General features: G+C 48.3%; 1 protein-coding gene across 1 annotated transcript in view; it reads right to left on the reverse strand.

Moving 5' to 3' along the window:
- Positions 1–3,406, reverse strand: part of PTH1R (parathyroid hormone 1 receptor) — an 82,024-nt gene extending 78,618 nt beyond the window's left edge. Inside the window, 1 exon segment of the mRNA XM_087918160.1 lies at positions 2,933–3,406. Within this exon segment, the coding sequence (XP_087774286.1) occupies positions 2,933–3,007 (75 nt within the window). The 5' untranslated portion in view covers positions 3,008–3,406.
- Between the last annotated feature and the right edge of the window lie 15,066 nt (positions 3,407–18,472).

Consider the following 18,472-nt stretch of genomic DNA (forward strand, 5'->3'; position numbering starts at 1 on the left):
TTAAAAATGTTCTTCAGGATAGTTTGAATACCCGCCTGCTGTGGTCAGACAAAAAGAACACCAGGAAAATAAAGATTTTGCCCGTATCTCCATGGAGGTTGGTTGGTAAAGTAACCAAGATGGACTTTATTGACCTTAGACTCAAAGTCCTAAATCGAGAAGACAACTCAGCTAGCGCTTTTGGGTTGATGTTTGATATTTGTTCTTATTTTTGGATCCCGCTAATTGGCCAAACTGCAGGATCTATTTGGTCTCCACAGACAATCAATCAATCAGAATAGAATTGGAAGGGATGTCTGTCTAGTATGTTCTTGAAAACCTCCAACGATGGAGAACCTGCAACTTCTGAACTCAGTTAATTATTCTCACGATAATCAGGAAATTCCTCCTTAGTTCCAGGTTAGTTTCCGTCCGTCACTTCTTGTTCACCCTTCAGGTGCTTTGAAAAATAAGTTGACCCCCTCTTCTTTGGGGCAACCTCACAAATATTGAAAGACGGCTCTCATGTCTTCTCAAGTCCTCTTCCTCAAGACCTCAATTCCTATTAATATTTTTTTTTCTGTTCTGGATTCAATTTGAATCCAGATTGAAAAGCCCAAGAGGTTGTACACTTGTTCAACGTACATAGAGTCCTAATATTGTCACTCCTACAATTGTCCATCTTAGGAGTCAAGGAGAAGATACTTCCAAAGTCTTGGACTGCCTATAGAAGTTGTGGATGCTCCGTCACTGGAGGTTTTAAAGAAGAAACTAGACAGCCATTTGTCTCTAATGGTACAGCGTCTCCTGCCTGAACAGGGGGTTGGACTAGAAGACCTCCAAGGTCCCTTCCAACTCTGTTCTGCTGTTATTCTGTCCTCAAGAGCACGCAGAACAGCACTGAAAGCCATGTTCCTTAACCGTGGCAACTTGGAGATGTATGGAGTTCAACTCCCAGAATTCCCAGGCTGGGGAATTCTGTGATTTGAAGTCCACACTTTCAAGTTGTCAAAGTTGATCAGAAAGAAACAGAGGTACACTTCTTTCCAACGTATCCAACCAATTTTAACTCCTTCTAGAAAGACGAAGTATCTTCACAGCCTGTTATTCCAACCAGTGACACAAACCCACCTCTCAATTTGAATATTTTTGACCTAGAAATGTTGGGGGTCTCCAGAAGACCACCAGACTGGAAAAGACTCAGCAAGGCCAGCCAAAATGAGGCAGAGAGCATTTTCACATGTGTTATGTATTGTTGCTAAACACATTGACCCAACTACGGGATTTGTGAATTTAGTGAATTCAAGATGACTCTTTTCTGAGAATTATAAGGTACACTTGAGTGGTTTAGTCAACTGAAGGACGATACGGACATCCAACCACATAAACCTCATCCTTGGAGTAACTTCTGCTCTGCAGCCAGCTCTGTATTTAGGTAATCTTATAATTCTTTTCCAAGACAACAAATAGAATCCGAAGAACTCAGTTACCTACACGAATCTGAGGAAAGTGGTTTTCTTACAAACCAGGTTCTATGAGAACATCTGGCTTCCTTTAGCCACCTGATGCTAAATTCCTTTAATCAGGTTAATCCTGGAAGACAGAAGCCTTTTTATCACATTTTATTCCTGCTCTTACAGCTTTCCCTAAAACATGTACGTGTTTAAGGTTGCGTCTTTCCCAAAAGGCATGCAGGGTTTTGCAATGTGGTTGGGAAGACAGACTTATTGGAGGGAACGTTACGGGTGCAAAAATGCAGAAATTTGGGGCTTTTCAATATTTCATTCTTTTCTGCCCAGACCCCAAACCGTAAATATGACATTTTAGGAGGCCATCCACTTGCAATTGGTATCTTACCAATTTATCTTTCAAAATGAATTTGTGAAGGGCGATGGTTTTAGTTGACTTTCAGAATATATTCTCGATTATTTCTGATTTTAGAACAGTCATGAGCTTATCAGAGGACAATCAGAGCTAATTGAGAGGTGCTGTCCAAATCCTATTGTGACTTTGAAAACTCAATAAAAGTTCCTTTTTTAAAATTTCTTTTATGATTCTTCTCCAGCAAGGAAGAAGGGTAATAAAAATGCACACATACACAAGCATACCATGCATGCGTATACACGCACACAGAAACACACATAATGGGTTTGTGGCAATAGTCCTAAAGAATGACAAAGTCAGCCAAACAAGTAATACACAATCTTTTAAATTACGTTGGACCCTTCAGAAACCAAGATGGAAAAATATGGTATATTGCAGAAATCAAAGTGGCAGATTGCAACCTGTTCTTGAAGTCTAAAGGTAAATAAGAAAGACAGACAGACAGACAGACAGACAGACAGACAGACAGACAGAAAGAAAGAAAGAAAGAAAGAAAGAAAGAAAGAAAGAAAGAAAGAAAGAAAGAAAGAAAGAAAGAAAGAAAGAAAGAAAGAGGCAGGGAGGGAGGAATGGATTTAGGTAGGTAGGTAAGAAAAAAGGAAGGAAGAATAGGTGGAAAACTAGCAAAAAATAACTTATGATTTCTTAGCAAAAGTGCAATAGTGACAGAACATTTGCTAATACCAACCAGCCGCAACAAAAATTTATTTGATAGCATTTTAAAAATCTGTGCATAATCTTGATACAGCCACATTTTTTTACTCCAGGATCAATTTTGCACCAAGTACCTTTTGCCTATTCCTGGATTAGATTATTATAATCCCTCCAATAAATTGAAGAAATAAGTATACCGAACCGATTCACCCACACTCGAACTCCCAATAAACTAACCAAGTTTAAGCCCATCGTGCAAGTCACGGGACTACGGCGCCCGGGTTGATTCCACGCGAGGGCTAAACCCAGCCCGAGATACACATTAAAGACCCTTCCTCACAATAATTGACCCCCCCCAAAAAATAAAAATAAACCCAGACAAGGCAACAAGACACGGGTTCGCTGCCTGACTTACCAGCGCAAAGATGGACGTTAAAGCGGAGCAGCAAACAAGGAATCTCAAACCGTGATAGATCAAGTGGGATCCCATAGCCAAGGGGGGTTCTGGAAATATCCAAGGATCGCAAGCGGAGGGAGGGAGACGATCCTGTAATCCAGTGGATCCTTCTTGCACTTCTTTGCTGTCAAAGTTGGATTAGCCCAAAGAGAAAGTCTGGCCAAATTCACACGACCTAAAGTCCAGAGAGTTTAAAAATCTGCAACTGATGAGGTCGGGGTGGGGGGCCGGGGGGAAGCTGAATTAGAGGATTAGAAGGTATTCCCGGGAGGGGGCGATCCTGAAGATCGCAAGGAGCATCAGATCCTGCTGGTGGCTTCTCTTGGGGCCGCGCATCTGCCTCGGAGCCGAGAAATGAAATCCATGTGTCAAATCTCCCAGTGGGTTTTTCTCCCGCCCCCCTTCTGTTCTCCTCTCTCTCTCTCTCTTTTTTAATGAGGCAAGAGGAGAGTTCAGATAATTTATTTGTCAAGCCCCGGGGAAGGTGGGGAAAAGCAAAAGGGGAGGGGCCGGGAAGAGAAGGTGGGGAGAAAGCCCTGGAAAACCACTGAATTTATTTTTAGCTGCAGAAAGTTGGGCAATTCGATTAAGAAAGGGGGGGCGGGAAGGAGGGAGCGAAGGAGAGAGAGAAAATCCTTCTTGGACGATTTGCACCAAACAAGGAAGGAAGGAAAGGGGGGAGAATAGAAAGAAAAGGAGGAAGAAAGGAGGAAGGAGAAGGAAGAGAAAAAAAGGAACGGAGAGAGGAAAAGGAAGGGAAGGAAGAAGGGAAGGGAAGAAGGGAAGGAGAAAGATAGGAAGAAAGAAAAAGAAAGGAAGAAAGGAGAGGGAGAGAAAAAGAGAAGAGAAGGAGAGAAGGAGGAAGGAAGAGGGAAGGAGAGGAAGAGAAGGAAGCAAAAAGCGAGGGAGGAAGGGAGGAACTCCCAGCGTCTCCAAACTGAACACCTTCAACCCCCGAGCTGGAAATAGCTTTCCGAAAGGCCGAGAGAGGTTCGCCGCAAGTCCCCGCGACCCACAACCCCCACACACTCACACGTCCCCTCTTCACACCCTCTGCTTGGCGGAAGGCGAGTAGTCCGGTGTGGCCAGCGGAGCGTCCTGGGACAGCGCGTGGCGCCCAATCGCTCCCAGTCCAAAATTCCTGCCTGCCTGCCGTCTTTCTTTCTCTCCCTCCTTCCTTCCTTCCTTCCTTCCTTCCTTCTTTCTTTCTTTCTTTCTTTCTTTCTTTCTTTCCTCCTTTCGTTCCTCCTTTCGTTCCTCCTTCCTTTCTTCCCTCCTTCCCTCCTTTCTCTCCCTCCGGCCGCTTCCGAGCCCGGCTCAGAGGGAGGAGAAGCGGCGACCTGGCAGCTTAGCCTGCCCCAAGGCGCCGGGGAAGAGGAGAAGGAGGCGGCAGCCGGGAGGAAAACAACGCCGGAGTCGACCGATTCGCTCCGCCAAGCCCTTCCGCCGCTCGCTCGCCTGTCTCGCCAGCATCGCCTGCCGGGCCGAAGGCCGGGAGGAACCGGGGGAAAGTGCCCTGGGGCAGCTGGGTCTCCCCGGCCTCGCTGCTGCTCTTCCAGCCGCTGAGGAAGCCTCCCAGGTCGGCCCAGAAAAGCAGATTTTATCCTCTTTCTTTTTCTTTTCCCCTTAAAGGGAGGGAGGGAAAAAGAGGCGAGGCGCTCTCCGTCCGCTCCGTCCGTCCCCCGGTCGCATCTTTGGAGCCTCCCGCTGGCCTCCGCCGCTTGGCCGGAGCTCAATCGCCGCCTTTAAGCCCCGCGTTGTCCGCGCGGAAACCCGCCAGGAGGGCTGGAAGAGGCAGACTCGGGGCTCCGGCGCGCCGCCGCGGAAAGTGCCCCGCTCTTGTAGACCCGCTGCTTGGTTTGGAGCCGCTCCGTAGAGTTCGCGCATGAAATTGACTAACTCTGTAGCTCAAGCTGAAATCCGCTGGCTCTGGAGACCCCGGACCTTCCTACTGACCCCCTGTAGGCTCTGGAATTCCGCAGACCCGCTGGTGTCTTTGAAATTGACCAGTTCTGCAGACCAGCTGATATTGATCACTCTCTTAGATTCTGCCTTTGAAATTGACTGTTTCTGCAGACCTGGAGCTGAAATTGACTGAATTCTGAAGCAAAGCACATAAAATTGACAAGCTCTGCAGACCTGGCTCTGTTAGATCCAGTGCCTGACCGGCTCTGCTAACCTACAGCTTGATATGGACCCACAGGCTCTGTAGACTCCTGTGAAATTGACTAATTCTACAGCTGGTGGGGAGGCGAAGGCTGAAATGGAATGGACCCGCAGGCCCAAACTTCATACTGACCCTCCTTGTAAACACTGTGTCTGAAATTGACAGGTTCTGCGGATTCAGTGCCTGAAATTGACTAATTCTGCAGACCCGGCACTTGAAATTGACCAGATCAGCAAAACAGGAACTGATATTGACCAGACTTTCTGTCTGAAATTGACTAATTCTGCAACCTGGGGCTGAGATTGACTGTTTTTGCTGATCTAAGACTCGATACCGAGTTACACTGTAGACATCATTTCTGAAATTGACTAGGTGTATTTCCCGGGTGTTGAAATGGAGTGGATTTACAGACATAACATTTGAAATTGACCAACTCTGACTTGATCTCCAGTGCCTGCGCTGAAATTGGCTGGCTCTACAGACGTGCAGCTTGATGCCAAAGACCTCTGTAGACACCATGTCTGAAATGAATTACTTCTGCAAACCCAGTGCTGAAACTGACTGCAAATCTAGAGGATTTGAAATTGACCCATTCTCCAGACTCTGCACCTGAAATTGACTAGTTCTGTAGGCCTGGAGCTTAAAACTGACCCATTCTACAGGCACTGTGTCTAAAATTGACTAATTCTGCAGACCCAGCACTGCAATTAATTGGATCTGCAGATCTGGCACTTAAAATTAAAACCAGTTTTGCAAACACAATGTTGACATTGACCAGACCTGCAGCATGATATTGATTGCTGTACAGGCTCCATGTTGGAAACTCACCAATTCTGCAAATGAGATGCCTGAAATTGACGCTCTTTGAAAACATAGTGCCTGAAATTGACCAATTCTGCAGACTTCATACCTGAAATTGACCAGCTCTGCAGGCCAAACCCTTGTAACTGACCAGCTTTCTAAACCTGGTGCCTGAAAATGACTAAATTTTCCAGCTGAAATTGAAAAACTCTGCAGGTCTGGTGCTTCTATTGCTGAACCTCTTCCCAAAATAATAATAATTAAGCCCAATTGTCATTTTAATTCTTGGCACTCTGGCTGCAGCCAGGTCCCAGCCTTGCTGGAGTGACCGATGGCCTGGTATCAGTTTTCTAAATCCACTTTTCAATCCAATTAACCTGTTTCTAAGATGGAAAAACAGTGCAGGAGATGTCAATATACCCCAGCAACTTTGGGTGGCAAAGAATCGACAGGCAATCAGCAGGCAATCAATTCGAAGAAGTGAATATTTAGAATTTAAAAAGTCGTCTGGTGTTTTAAAGACTGATTTGGAACGCTCAAAGCTCCTGCCTCCAGCCCAATTTGTGAGATACATTCTCATATATTTCTTATATTTTTAATCTTCTTTTTCTCCTGGCAGATAAATCAAGAGAAAAGCACCACCTTGGGAATAACACCTGCACGCCAGAAAAGCCAACATCAATTATTGAAATTCAGAAAGGCAAATACTGATTAAAAATATGATTTTACCTCTCACAGTCTCTGCTCTTGATTCTAAATGCTTGCTGTCGTATATCTCATACGCACAAAAGGACGCGAGGCAGTGACTTGGTTCAGCTCTTTATTCGGGTAAAACACAAGACAGGGAAGTGGGGAAGAAGCGCTTAAAAAGACCTTCTGCTGAGTGCTGCGGCTAATCGGGTCGCTTTTGAATCGCCAGCGATCGGCTCAGCCAATCGCGGGCGATCCCGAGCGACCAATCAGTGCCACGCACTCAGCCAATCCGGTGGCAGTGCGTTTAGCCAATCCGGTTGCCGGATTTCGAGTATGTAGATTTCTATACAGAACACCCCTCCCTCTTGGTTTGGTCCCTACGTGACGTAGTCCCGTAAGTAGGCGGGCTCCGTATTTTCCTACTTGACTTGCGTTGGTCAGTTGTCATCTGGTTGTTGGCCGGTTCGGGTGGGACTCCTGTCGCTCTCCGCCTCGTTGATGGAACCGCCTGGAAGGGTGAGTCAGGCCTCTCGCCGCGGCTCCCTCCTGGTCTTCCCGGGTCGGTCGAGCTGCTGGCTCCGCTGCTCCCGCTCGGCTTTTCCGGGCTGGTTGAGCTGGCTTGGCTGCTCCCGCTCGGGCTTCCGGGGTCGGTTGAGCTGGCTCGGCTGCTCCTTCCAGGCGAGGCTTCGAGTGGGTCGCTCTCCGGTTCTTCAGGTGGTGAGTACTGCTGGTTCCTTTTCGGGTGGGTTTGTTCTTTGGGGTCTTCCCTCCCCTCTTGGTTGGTGTCCTGCCGGTTCCCTTCTGTACCTGGTATCTGCGTGTCGGTTGTGTTTCCGCGGTGGTTCTTGATCTCAGTTGGTCGATGTGGCGCTTCCACGCTCGTCCGTCAGCTGTTTGGAGGCGGTACGAGAGTGGCCCTGTTGCTTGGGTGATCGTTGCCGGTACCCAGAGGGGGTCTCCGGTGAGGTTTTTTGCGTAAACCTTGTCTCCGGTGAGAATGTTCTGTGTTTGCTGGTAGAATCAGGGGGTCTTTCCGGGTTGTATGTGGGGTGCAGGCGGTCGAGCGGGGATGCAGTTTTCTTCCCATTAATAGCTCCGCTGGGCTCTTGTTTGTTGTGGTACTTGGGGTTATGTGTTGAATTAGGAGCATTCGATTTATCTTGTCCTGTATGTCGCGGTTTCGATCTTTTGGATGGTCTTTTTGTGAATTGGACCATTTTCTCCGCCCCTACCGTTCGCCGCGGGTGTGCGGCGCTGTTAATGCGTGTCGGTTCCTCGTTCTGCTAGGAATTTCTCGACGGTAGTGCGGTGAACTGGGGGCCGTTGTCCGATACGATGACATCTGGGAGGCCGTGGGTTGCGAAGAGTTTGCTGAGTTCTCTGATGACGGAGTCTGTGGTGGTCGTCTTCATGTTGCTTACCTCCAGCCAGTTTGAGGCGTCTACGGTTATCAGGAAGGTGTGTCCTTTGGTTGGTCCCGCGAAATCTCGTGGATTCGGGACCATGGACCCCCTGGGGGTTTCCCACTCTCGGCTCGGGGCGGCGGGGGTTTGGTCTTGATTCCTGGCACTGCTTGCATGAGGCTACCCAGGCTTCGATCTCTTTGTCCATCCCTGGCCACCAGACGTGGCTTCTGGCCAGGGCTTTTGTCCTAACGATGCCGGGTGCCCTTCGTGTAGCATGCTTAGGACTTTTTTGTAATTTTTCCGGGATTACGACCCTGTCCCCCACAATAAACAACCTTTTTGTGTTGACAGTTCTGTTTGTCGGCTTCGGTAAGCTTTGAACTCGCTGTCTTCCTCTTTTTCTGGCCAGCCTTTCCCCACCCATCTCAGGACCTGCGCCAGACGTCTATCTTTATTGGTTGCTAGGGCAATGTCTGACGCGGTCAGGGGTAGGTTGGGTAAGGTCTCGATGCTCAGGGTAGACGTGGTTGGTGCTGGGTCGTCGTCCAGGGTTGGCAACGGTGTGCGGCTGAGGGCGTCTGCGTGCGGAATTGTTTTGCCGGGCGGTGGATTAGTCGGTAATTGTAGGCGGCAAGAAATTCGGACCACCTTGTCATCCTTGGGGAGAGGATGATTGGTGTGGCCCGGTCTCCTGCCAGTATTCCCAGCAGTGGTTTATGGTCCGTGATTATGGTGAAGGTCCTGCCGTAAAGGTATTCGTGGAATTTCTTTACGGCCGCGACGATGGCTAAAGCCTCCTTATCCAATTGGCTGTAGTTTCGTTCGGGTTTTGAGAGGGTCCTCGAGAAAAAGCGATGGGCGCTTCTTTTCCGTCTGCGAGGGTGTGGCTGAGGATGGCTCCTACTCCGAAAGGGGATGCGTCGCACGTTACCGTGATGGGGAGTGTCTCGCTGTACTGGATGAGGACAGCGTCTGATGTGAGAAGGTTCTTGGTTCTGTTGAAGGCGTCCTCTTCTCGTCTCCCCCACGTCCAGGTGGCTGCCTTGTCGAGCAGCCTATGCAATAGCTCCGCCATGATCGCCTTTTGGGGCAGGAAAACATTGTAGAAATTTATTAACCCCAGGAACGCTTGTAATTCCGTTTTGTTTGGGGCTTAGGGCTTCTTTAATGGCTTTTATTTTGCCCTCGGTGGGTGGATTCCATGCTGATCTAGTAAATACCCCAGGAACTCGACCCTTGTTGTGTGCAGTTGGCACTTCTCTCTCTTAACCTTGAGCCCGCGTTTTGGAATCTCCTCAGTACTTCCCGTAGGCGGCCCTCTAATTGTTTCCGATCAGCCCTGCTACCAATACATCGTCAAAGTACGGCACCACCCTTTTATGCCCCGGAGGAGTCTTTCCATCAGGCTTTGAAATACCCCCGGGGCCACGCTGACTCGAATTGCAGCCTCTTGCAGCGGAAGGCCCCGGTGTGTGACTATTGTCTGCGCTTGGCGGTTTCCTCAAATCTACCGGCAGTTGCTGATAGGCTTGTGCCAGGTCGAGTTTGGCGAAGACCCTGCCTCCTCCCAGTGAGTGCAAGAGGTGTTGTACTACTGGGGACGGGGTAGGCGCTTTGTTGTAGCGCGCGGTTTAGGGTGGCCTTGTAGTCCCCACAGATTCTCACCAACCCGTCTGGCTTTATCGGGTGACTATGGGGTCTCCCATCGGGCATGATCTGTGGCCTCGAGGACTCCCTGTTCGATGAGCTTGTTTAATTGCTCATCGATTTTGGGTCGGAGGGCGAAAAGGTACTCGCCTGGGTTTGAGGCGGATGGGTGCAATGGTGGGGTCTAGGCTGAACGATATTGGGGGCCCGGTACTTGCCTAGGTTCCCGTCGAAGACCTCCTGGAAGTCGCGCACGAGCTGTTCCTCCCAGTCTGCTTCGGGCGATGTGGTTGGTGCCGGTCACTTCTAGTCCCAGCGGCGCAAACCATTGTAGTCCCAATAGGCTGGGGCGGTCTCGATTCGACGACTGTTAGCGGAAGTATTTCGGTGCGCCCTTTAAAAGTGACCTTGAAGTGCCCGGTCCCCACCACGGGGATGCGATTCCCTGGTAATCTTTGAGGGCAGTGTTTGGCTCTCCAGCTCGTGCCGCTTCATGGAAGGTACTAGTCGCTTAATTTCCCGCCATGCGACCATGGACAGTACGACCGGAGTCGACTTCCATTTTGCAGGGGCGGTCTCGATCTCGACCTCCACGTGGACCTTCCGGCTGTCCCAGTTGGAGGAATGGCCGGCGATGACCGTTTGGTGGGTTTCCTCACGCTGGCGGCCTTCGTGTAAACGGCGGTTCCTCGCTTCCCGGCTCCAGCGGCTCTCGCTGTCCCGATCGCGGTTTCTTGGTGGAGTGTTGTTGCGCCTGGTGGTGTCACGTCTTCGGGGGTTGTGTCTCGGTGGCGGGGCTGTGGTTCCTCTTTAGGCGGCAGACCTTTGCGATGTGTCCCCGTTTGTCGCAATGGCGGCAGATCGCGTCTAAAAAGCGGCATTCTGACCTTGGATGCTCACCCCCGCAGCCGCACACTGGAACTTTGATCTTCGGTTCCGTGGGTCGCGCGGTCGCGCCCCGTCTGCATGCGATGGACATCTTCCTCGTCGTCTTCCGAGCCTGAGGAGGACTCGAGGTCGCCGTGGTGCGTGGAGGTGGCTGTTCGGTAGTTGTCGTCCGGTCGCGGCTGCGGTGGTCCGTTCTGCGGTGCTGGTTTGCTTCAGTTGGGCTGCGGATCTCCGGGTCGCTTCTGCTGCCGTGGCGTCTGCGAGGGCATCCGCGAGGGAGATGTCGCCTTTTGCCCTGATCCGGCTTTGCAGGACGGAATCCCGGAGGCCGAGGACGGCGCGGTCCCTCAGGGCTTCGTCTAGATCGGTAAAACCCGCAGCCCTCCGAGGTCCCTGAGCTCTGCCACAAACTTGCTGACGCTCTCACCTTGCTTCTGGTCGCGCGGTAGAATTCGTGCCGACGAATGAGGGTGGGCACAGCGGGTGCGTAGTGGCTCCTCAGCAGGGGTTCGAGTCGTCCCAGTCCCATGACCTTCACATCGAGCGGCTTGGCAAGGGCTTTTGCCATTTTGAAAACCGCAAGGGGCGCAGTGCGTGAGAAAAGCGGCCCGTTTTCTCTGTCCGTTCGCGTCCTTGAGATTGTTGCTCTCCAGAACATGAGGAATCGGTCGATGTAAGATTCCCATTCTTCAGTAGCGGCGTTGAAAGGAGCGGGTGGCACGCTGCCGCTGGCCATGTTGCCGGTTGCGGTTCCGTGGGCCACGTGCGGTGTGGGATTTGCTAGGATCCCATCTCGCCGCCAGTGTCGTATATCTCATACGCACAAAAGGGCGCGAGCAGTGACTTGGTTCAGCTCTTTATTCGGGTAAAACACAAGACAGGGAAGTGGGGAAGAAGCGCGGCTTAAAAAGACCTTCTGCTGAGTGCTGCGGCCAATCGGGTCGTTTTGAATCGCCCGCGATCGGCTCAGCCAATCGCGGGCGATCCCGAGCGACCAATCAGTGCCGCGCACTCAGCCAATCCGGTGGCAGTGCGTTTTAGCCAATCCGGGTTGCCGGATTTCGAGTATGTAGATTTCTATACAGAACACTTGCAAAGAGAAGATTTAAAAGGGTTTTATCTAATTCAAGTTAGAATTATTATTAATGAGTAAATTCCCAATGGTTTCCAGCAAGAATGCATAGAATACATTTTTGGAAAATGGAGGTTTTGCTAACAGTTGAGAATTTAATTTTCAGGGATAATATGGAACATTTAGATGGAGTTTTTTCACCCTGGGCAACTAGAACATATGTGAACTCTTTTGATGTGTGGAAATTGCAAATATTTTTTGGAAAGCAAAATTTAAGGCCTCAATTATCTGTGGCATTTTGATAACAACTTAGTAAATTTATACACACACCCACTCAATCCCCCAAACTGGGGGTCTTTCTGAGGGTAAATTGACCATTTTTATTTCCTTATTTTTATGTTTCAGGGAAAGAGGTTAGGATTAGTCCGTTGAATGTTACAAATTCACACCAAACACAATTTCTTCTCCTCAACACACTCAAATTCAACCAAACAAACCAGCATCTAGTAAATTAATTGATTAGTTAATTTTAGAGAATTTATATGGCTGTCCCCTCACTTTCAGTGACTGTAGGCAGCTTACAATAAAATAAAAACAATACAGGTGTTCTCCACTTACAACAGTTCGTTTAGTGACCAAGGTTATGACGACATAGAAAAAAAAGATTTATGGCTCTTTTTCACACAACCATTGCGGCATTTCCCCATGATCACATGATCAAAATTCAGGTGCTTGGTACAATTGACTCAGACTTATGATGGTTGCAGTGTCCCAGAATCACATAATCCCCTTTTGCGACCACCTGACAAGATCAGAATTGGTAAGCCAAATTTATTTAATAACCGTGTGATTAGCTGAACAACTGCAGGGATTCACTTAACTACTGTGGCAAGAAAGGTCGTAAATTGTGGTCGTAAGATCGAGGACTACCTGTATATAACCATAAATCCCGCACAAAATCTGAAAGAAGAACCTGGGAATGTGTGACCAAGAATGTTGGTTTGTTGGTAGGCCACAGGATATCAGATCTTTGACCTCTTCCAGAAATAGATTTGTTCCTTTCTTCACCTTTCATCTGCCCACGGAGAAAAATTTCCAGTCATCAGATCTTGGAAAAATTAACTATTTACCAAGCTGTTGTGGTTGTGCAACGCGGTGTGTGTTATGGCTGCATTTGACAAAGCAACCTTTGCTTTCGAATGCCAGGCAGGTGGACTTCCCTCTCAGGATCTCTAAGAACAAAGCCTTCAATAATATTTTATTACTTAATAAAATTATGACCTTACTTAAGAATTCCGCTTAACCAGCATCCGAGCGAGCTACTAACCTGGTTTCCTTTCGTCCAAATGTAGGGTTAACCGACATTAATACAGGTTCTTACCTAGCCTTCAAATTAAATACAGGCAGTCCTCGACTTACAACTACCGTTCAAAGTTACAACCGCGTCGAAGGAAGTGATTTATGATGGGTCCTCGCATTTATGACCGTTGTAGCATCCATGTGGTCATGTGATCAATATTTGGTTGCTTGGCAACTGGCAACAGACGCAACATCCCGGAATCACAGTTTTTGTTTTCCTTTTAATTAATGTATTGTTCATAATTACTATTTTTGTACTTTACTATAGGTAGTCCTTGATTTACAACAGTTCATTTAGTGACTGTTCAAAGTTATAACGGCACTGAAAAAAAATCAGTGTATGCCTGTGTTTTCACACTTATGACCGGTGCAGCATTCCTCAGGGTCACGTGATTAAAATTGGAGTGTTTAGCAACTGTCTCGTATTTATGACGGTTGCAATGTCCCCAGATCATGTGATTCCATTTTATGTCGTTCTGATGAGCAATGGGGGAAGCCGGATTTGCTTAACGACCGTGTTACTAACAATTGCAGTGATTTGGTTAACAGTGGCAGTAAAGTCGTAAAATGGGGCAAAATCCCTTTAACAGTTGTCTTGCGTAGCAGTGGAAATGTTGGGCTCCATTGTGGTCGTAAGTCAAGGACTGCCTCTAATTTTGATTTTATTTTTAATTTTACAGGAGGCAGCCCTTTGACTTATGACCACAATGGAGCCCAAAATTTCCAATGCTAAGTAGGGCAGTTGTTAAGTGAGTTTTTCCCCATTTAATAACCTTTTGTGCCACTGTTGTTAAGTGAATCATTGCAGTTGTTAAGTTACTCCCATGGTTGTTAAGTGAATCTGGCTTCCTCCTTGACTTTGCTTGTCAGAAGGTCGCATTAGGGGAATCTGCAACCGTCATAAATACGAGTCAATTTTTCAAGTGCCTGGATTTTGATCATGTGATCATAGGGATGTCCGCAGTGGCCGTAAGTGTGAAAAAAGTTCATAAGTCACTTTTTCCATCGCTTTTGCAACTTTGAACAGTCACTAAGCAAACTGTTGTGCAAATGTTTGACTCAAGTCATAAAATTCAGGGCCCCACCCACCCAAATTCTCTGTATCTCTGAGGTGATTCGGGACCCTTGAAATCTCAAATTTATGGGAAATTATAACCCTTTGCCGTGATTAGGAAGGAATCTGGAGATTTGATGCGGAGCTGGCAACATTGACGTCAATAGGACTTCTCTGGAGCAAGCGGTTTGGATGGGTTTTCTAGGGTGGTCTCTCGTCTGAAACAGCCCACGATCCTTAAGTACATATTTATTTAGGTTATCCTGGCCTGAAATAGATGCATTTGTGGTTGTTTCAAGGAACCCTCTTCAGCTCCCAGAATGAGGGAGAGTGCCAATTCTGGAAGAGGAGCGTATTTATGTTAAAGGCAAGAAAAGGAAGGAAGGAAGGAAGGGAGGGAGGGAGGGAGGGAGGGAGGAAGGAAGGAAGGAAGGAAGGAAGGAAGGAAGGAGAAAAGGAGGGAGGGAAGGAAGAAGCGAGAAGAAAGAAAGGGAGGAAGGAGAAGGGGAAAAAGGAAAAGATGAGAGGAAGGGGGAAATGAAAGAAAGAAAAAGGGAAGGAAGAAAGAGGGAAGGAAGAAGGAAGAAGAAGGAAAGGAAGAAAGAAAGGAAGGAGGGAGAAAGAAAGGGAGGAAGGAGAAAAAGAGGGTAGGAAGGAAGAAGCGAGAAAGGAAAGGAAGGAAGGAAGGAGAAGGAAAAGATGAGAGGGAGGAAAGAAAGAAAGAAAAAGGGAAAGAAGGAAGGAAGAGGGAAGGAAGAAGTGGGAAGAAGAAAAGGATGGAAAGGAAAAGGAGGAAAGGAAAGAATGACAGGAAGAGAGGAAGGAAATAAAGAAAAAACGAAGGGAAGGAAGGATGAGGGAAAGAAGTGAGAAGAAGCAAAAGGAAGGAAGGAGAAGGAAAGGAAGCCGGGAGGGAAGAAAAAAGAAGGGAAGGAAGGAAGGAAGAAAAGAAGGAAACGAAGGGAGGAAAGGAGAAAGGAAGCTTTACAAAATCTTCCCTCCCTCCCTCCCTCTTTCCTTCCCTTCTTTCCCCACCCCTCCCTTCCCTTTTCTCCTTCTCTCTTTCTTTCCCGCAGTCTCACTAACAACTATCTCCTCCTCCACTCCGGATAGAGCAGGGAGGTGAGTTACAGACGCTGAGTAAAATCATTTAGTCGCACAGAGTGTCGTGTCCCGTCCCCCACCACCACCACCCCCTCGTCGACTTGGTTCTCTCCCGCCTGAATTGGCACTCAGGACAACCTGAGAAGTTCTCCCTCCCCACGCCCAGGTAAAGCCCTTATCAGCTTCCCACCCCAAAAAGGTTTGCCTTTTCTTTCTTCGGCTTCCGATTTGACAACTTCTCTCTGTTGGTGCAGAATAACCCAATAACCAAGTTGGAAGGGACCTTGGAGGTCATCTAGTCCAACCCCTTGCTCAAGAGGGAGGCTCTATTTACCATTTCAGACAAACAGCTGTCCAGTCTCTTCTTGAAAACCTCCATAGTTGAAGCATTCACAACTTCTGGTGGCAAGTGGTTCCACTGGTTAACTGTCCTCACTGTCACAAAATCCCTCCTTATTTCTAGGTTGTTTCTCTCCTTGATTAGTCGCTTCTTGTCCCGCCTTCAGGGGTTTTGGAGAATAATTTGACCCCTCTTCTTCTTTGGGGCAGCTGCTTAAATACAGGTAGTCCTCAACTTATGACTGCCATTGACCCCCCAAAAAAATTTATGCCGCGAACCAAGACCTTTATTGAGTTTTGCCCCATTTTACGACCTTCCTTGCCACCGTTGTTAAGTGAATCACTGCAATTGTTCAGTTAGTCACACGGTTGTTAAGCGAATCTGGCTTCCCCTATTGACTTGGCTTGCCAGAAGGTCGCAAACCTTGTGCGACGGCACAAGCCAACCAGGGTTTCCTCTGCAAACCACCCGGATCTGGGCTAGAGTTGAACATTGTCAAAAGAAACATTGACTGCCCTCTGTCAGAAATGGGGTAAGGTCTCCTGCTTGGGCAGGGGGTTGGACTAGATGACCTACAAGCTCCCTTCCAATTCCGATGATCTGGACCCTGAGCAAATGAAAAAGAGTGGAAATTCCAGCACTGGTGGAATTCCACTTTGTGTTAGAATAGGGGAAAGGTAGGATACAAGCGAATCCTTGACTTACAACCTTTCGTTTAGTGACCATTCAGCAAAGCTATAGTGACCCTGAAATAAGGAACTTAAGGCTGTTCGGACACTTATGACCATTGGGTCATGCCCAGGGTCATAGAGTCAACATTTCGGCACTTGGCAACTGGCTCCTATTTATGACAGTCGCAGTGTCCTGGGAGTCACATGATCTCCTTTTGCGACCTTCTGACGAGCAAAGTCCATGGGCAATCCGGATTCACTTAATGACTGCAGTGATTCACTTAACGACAGTGGCAAGAAAGGTCTTAAATTAAGTTGACTGGGGGATTCTGGGAGTGAAGTCCTCCTCTTAAAGAATGGCTGACTGAGGGATTCTGGGAGTGGAAGTCCTCCCTCTAAAGAATGGCTGGCTGAGGGATTCTGGGAGTGGAAGTCCTCCCCTCTTAAAGCATGCTGGCTGGGGGATTCTGGGAATTGGAGTCCTCCCCTCTTAAAGCATCCTGGCTGAGGGATTCTGGGAGCTGAAGTCCTCCTCTTAAAGCATCCTGGCTGGGGATTCTGGGAGTGGAAGTCCTCCTCTTAAAGCATCCTGGCTGGGGATTCTGGGAGCTGAAGTCCTCCCTCTTAAAGCATCCTGGCTGAGGGATTCTGGGAGTGGAAGTCCCCCCTCTTAAAGCATCCTGGCTGGGGGATTCTGGGAGCTGGAGTCCTCCCTCTTAAAGCATCCTGGCTGAGGATTCTGGGAGTTGGAGTCCTCCTCTTAAAGCATCCTGGCTGGGGATTCTGGGAGTTGGAGTCCTCCCCTCTTAAAGCATGGCTGGCTGGGGGATTCTGGGAGCTGGAGTCCTCCCCTCTTAAAGCATCCTGGCTGGGGATTCTGGGAATTGAAGTCAACCCCTCTTAAAGCATCCTGGCTGGGGGATTCTGGGAGTGGAAGTCCTCCCCTCTTAAAGCATGCTGAAAAATCTACCTAAACTGCAAAATAATCCCACCCACCCACCCCATTCCCTGAGGCTATCACAGTGCCATCGACAAAATTAACCACAACCCCGAGCTTCAATGAGGGTGTTCGAAAGGCCGTGTCGGTCGATCATCAGGTGTGTTTTCTCGTAATCTGCTGTCAAACGATGATTATTCTGCTCTGTTTCGTTCTCCTGGAAAGGTGAGAGACGAAACGATCAAAATGAAATGTCACGGCTCATCAGAGGCCTGACGGTTCTCTCTTCTCCGCTTGATGGTAAACCTTTTCCCTTGGTAAGCAAAAATACACTTTTGCAGCTGAATCTGGGTGTTGATTATATTTAACGACGCGTGGAACAGATCGTGCATCCATCCGAGAACCAAAGGCGAAGGAGAAACCTTTGGTTTGCGTTGGAAAATTCACCACAATAAAATCTGATATTGCAAACAGGGGGGTTGGGTTTCGGGGTTTTTTTTGCTGCGGGAGGAAGCAGGGCTCCTTCTGGGACCCCCTCCTTTGGATCCTGCCTCTCCTGTGATTTACAAGTACTCCTCCACTTACGACCACAATTGAGCCCGCGATTTCTGTTGCTAAGCGAGACCGTGGTTAACTGTGGATCACTGCAGTTGTTAAATGAGTAACACAGTCATTAAATGAATCGGGCTTCCCCATTGACTTTTCTCTCCAGAAGATCGCAAAAGGGGGACCCTGCAGCCGTCACAAATGCGAGTCAGTTGCCAAGCGGCTGAATTTTGATCACATGACCACAGGGAGGAAGGAAGGAAGGAAGGAAGCAAAGAGAAGGAAGGAAAGGAAGGAAGGGAAGGAAGGAGGGAGGGAGGGAAGAAGGAAAGTGGTGAGAGAGAGGGACATATAGAAAGAGGGGAGGAAAGAAGGAAGGAAGGAAGGAAGGAAGGAAGGAAGGAAAGAAGGAAGGAAGGAAGGAAGGAAGGAAGGAAGGAAGGAAGGAAGGGCATGTATTTAGGACAATTGCAGCATCTCGGGTCGTGTGATTACCATCTGTCACCTTCCCAGCTGACCACATGATTTGCTTAATGACTTGGCCAAAAAGGTCCTAAAATGAGGTGCGACTTACCTAATGGCCATCTTGCTTAGCACTGGAAATTCGGACCCCGCCCCCATTGTGGTCCTAAACTGAGGGACATCCTGTTTTCACACCATTGTTCTGAATGCGGGGACGTAAATTGTGTCGGGTGAATCTCGCCCAGAAGCCACACTGAACATCCTTTGCGCAATATAGGCAGGCAATCCTATAACCATTTGATTATAATTATTATAATCATTCGTTTAGTCACCATTCAAAGTTATAGCACT

This window comes from Pseudonaja textilis, chromosome Z, assembly GCF_049901715.1.
Source record: "Pseudonaja textilis isolate UNSWEBS1 chromosome Z, rPseTex1.2, whole genome shotgun sequence".
NCBI lineage: Eukaryota > Metazoa > Chordata > Lepidosauria > Squamata > Elapidae > Pseudonaja > Pseudonaja textilis.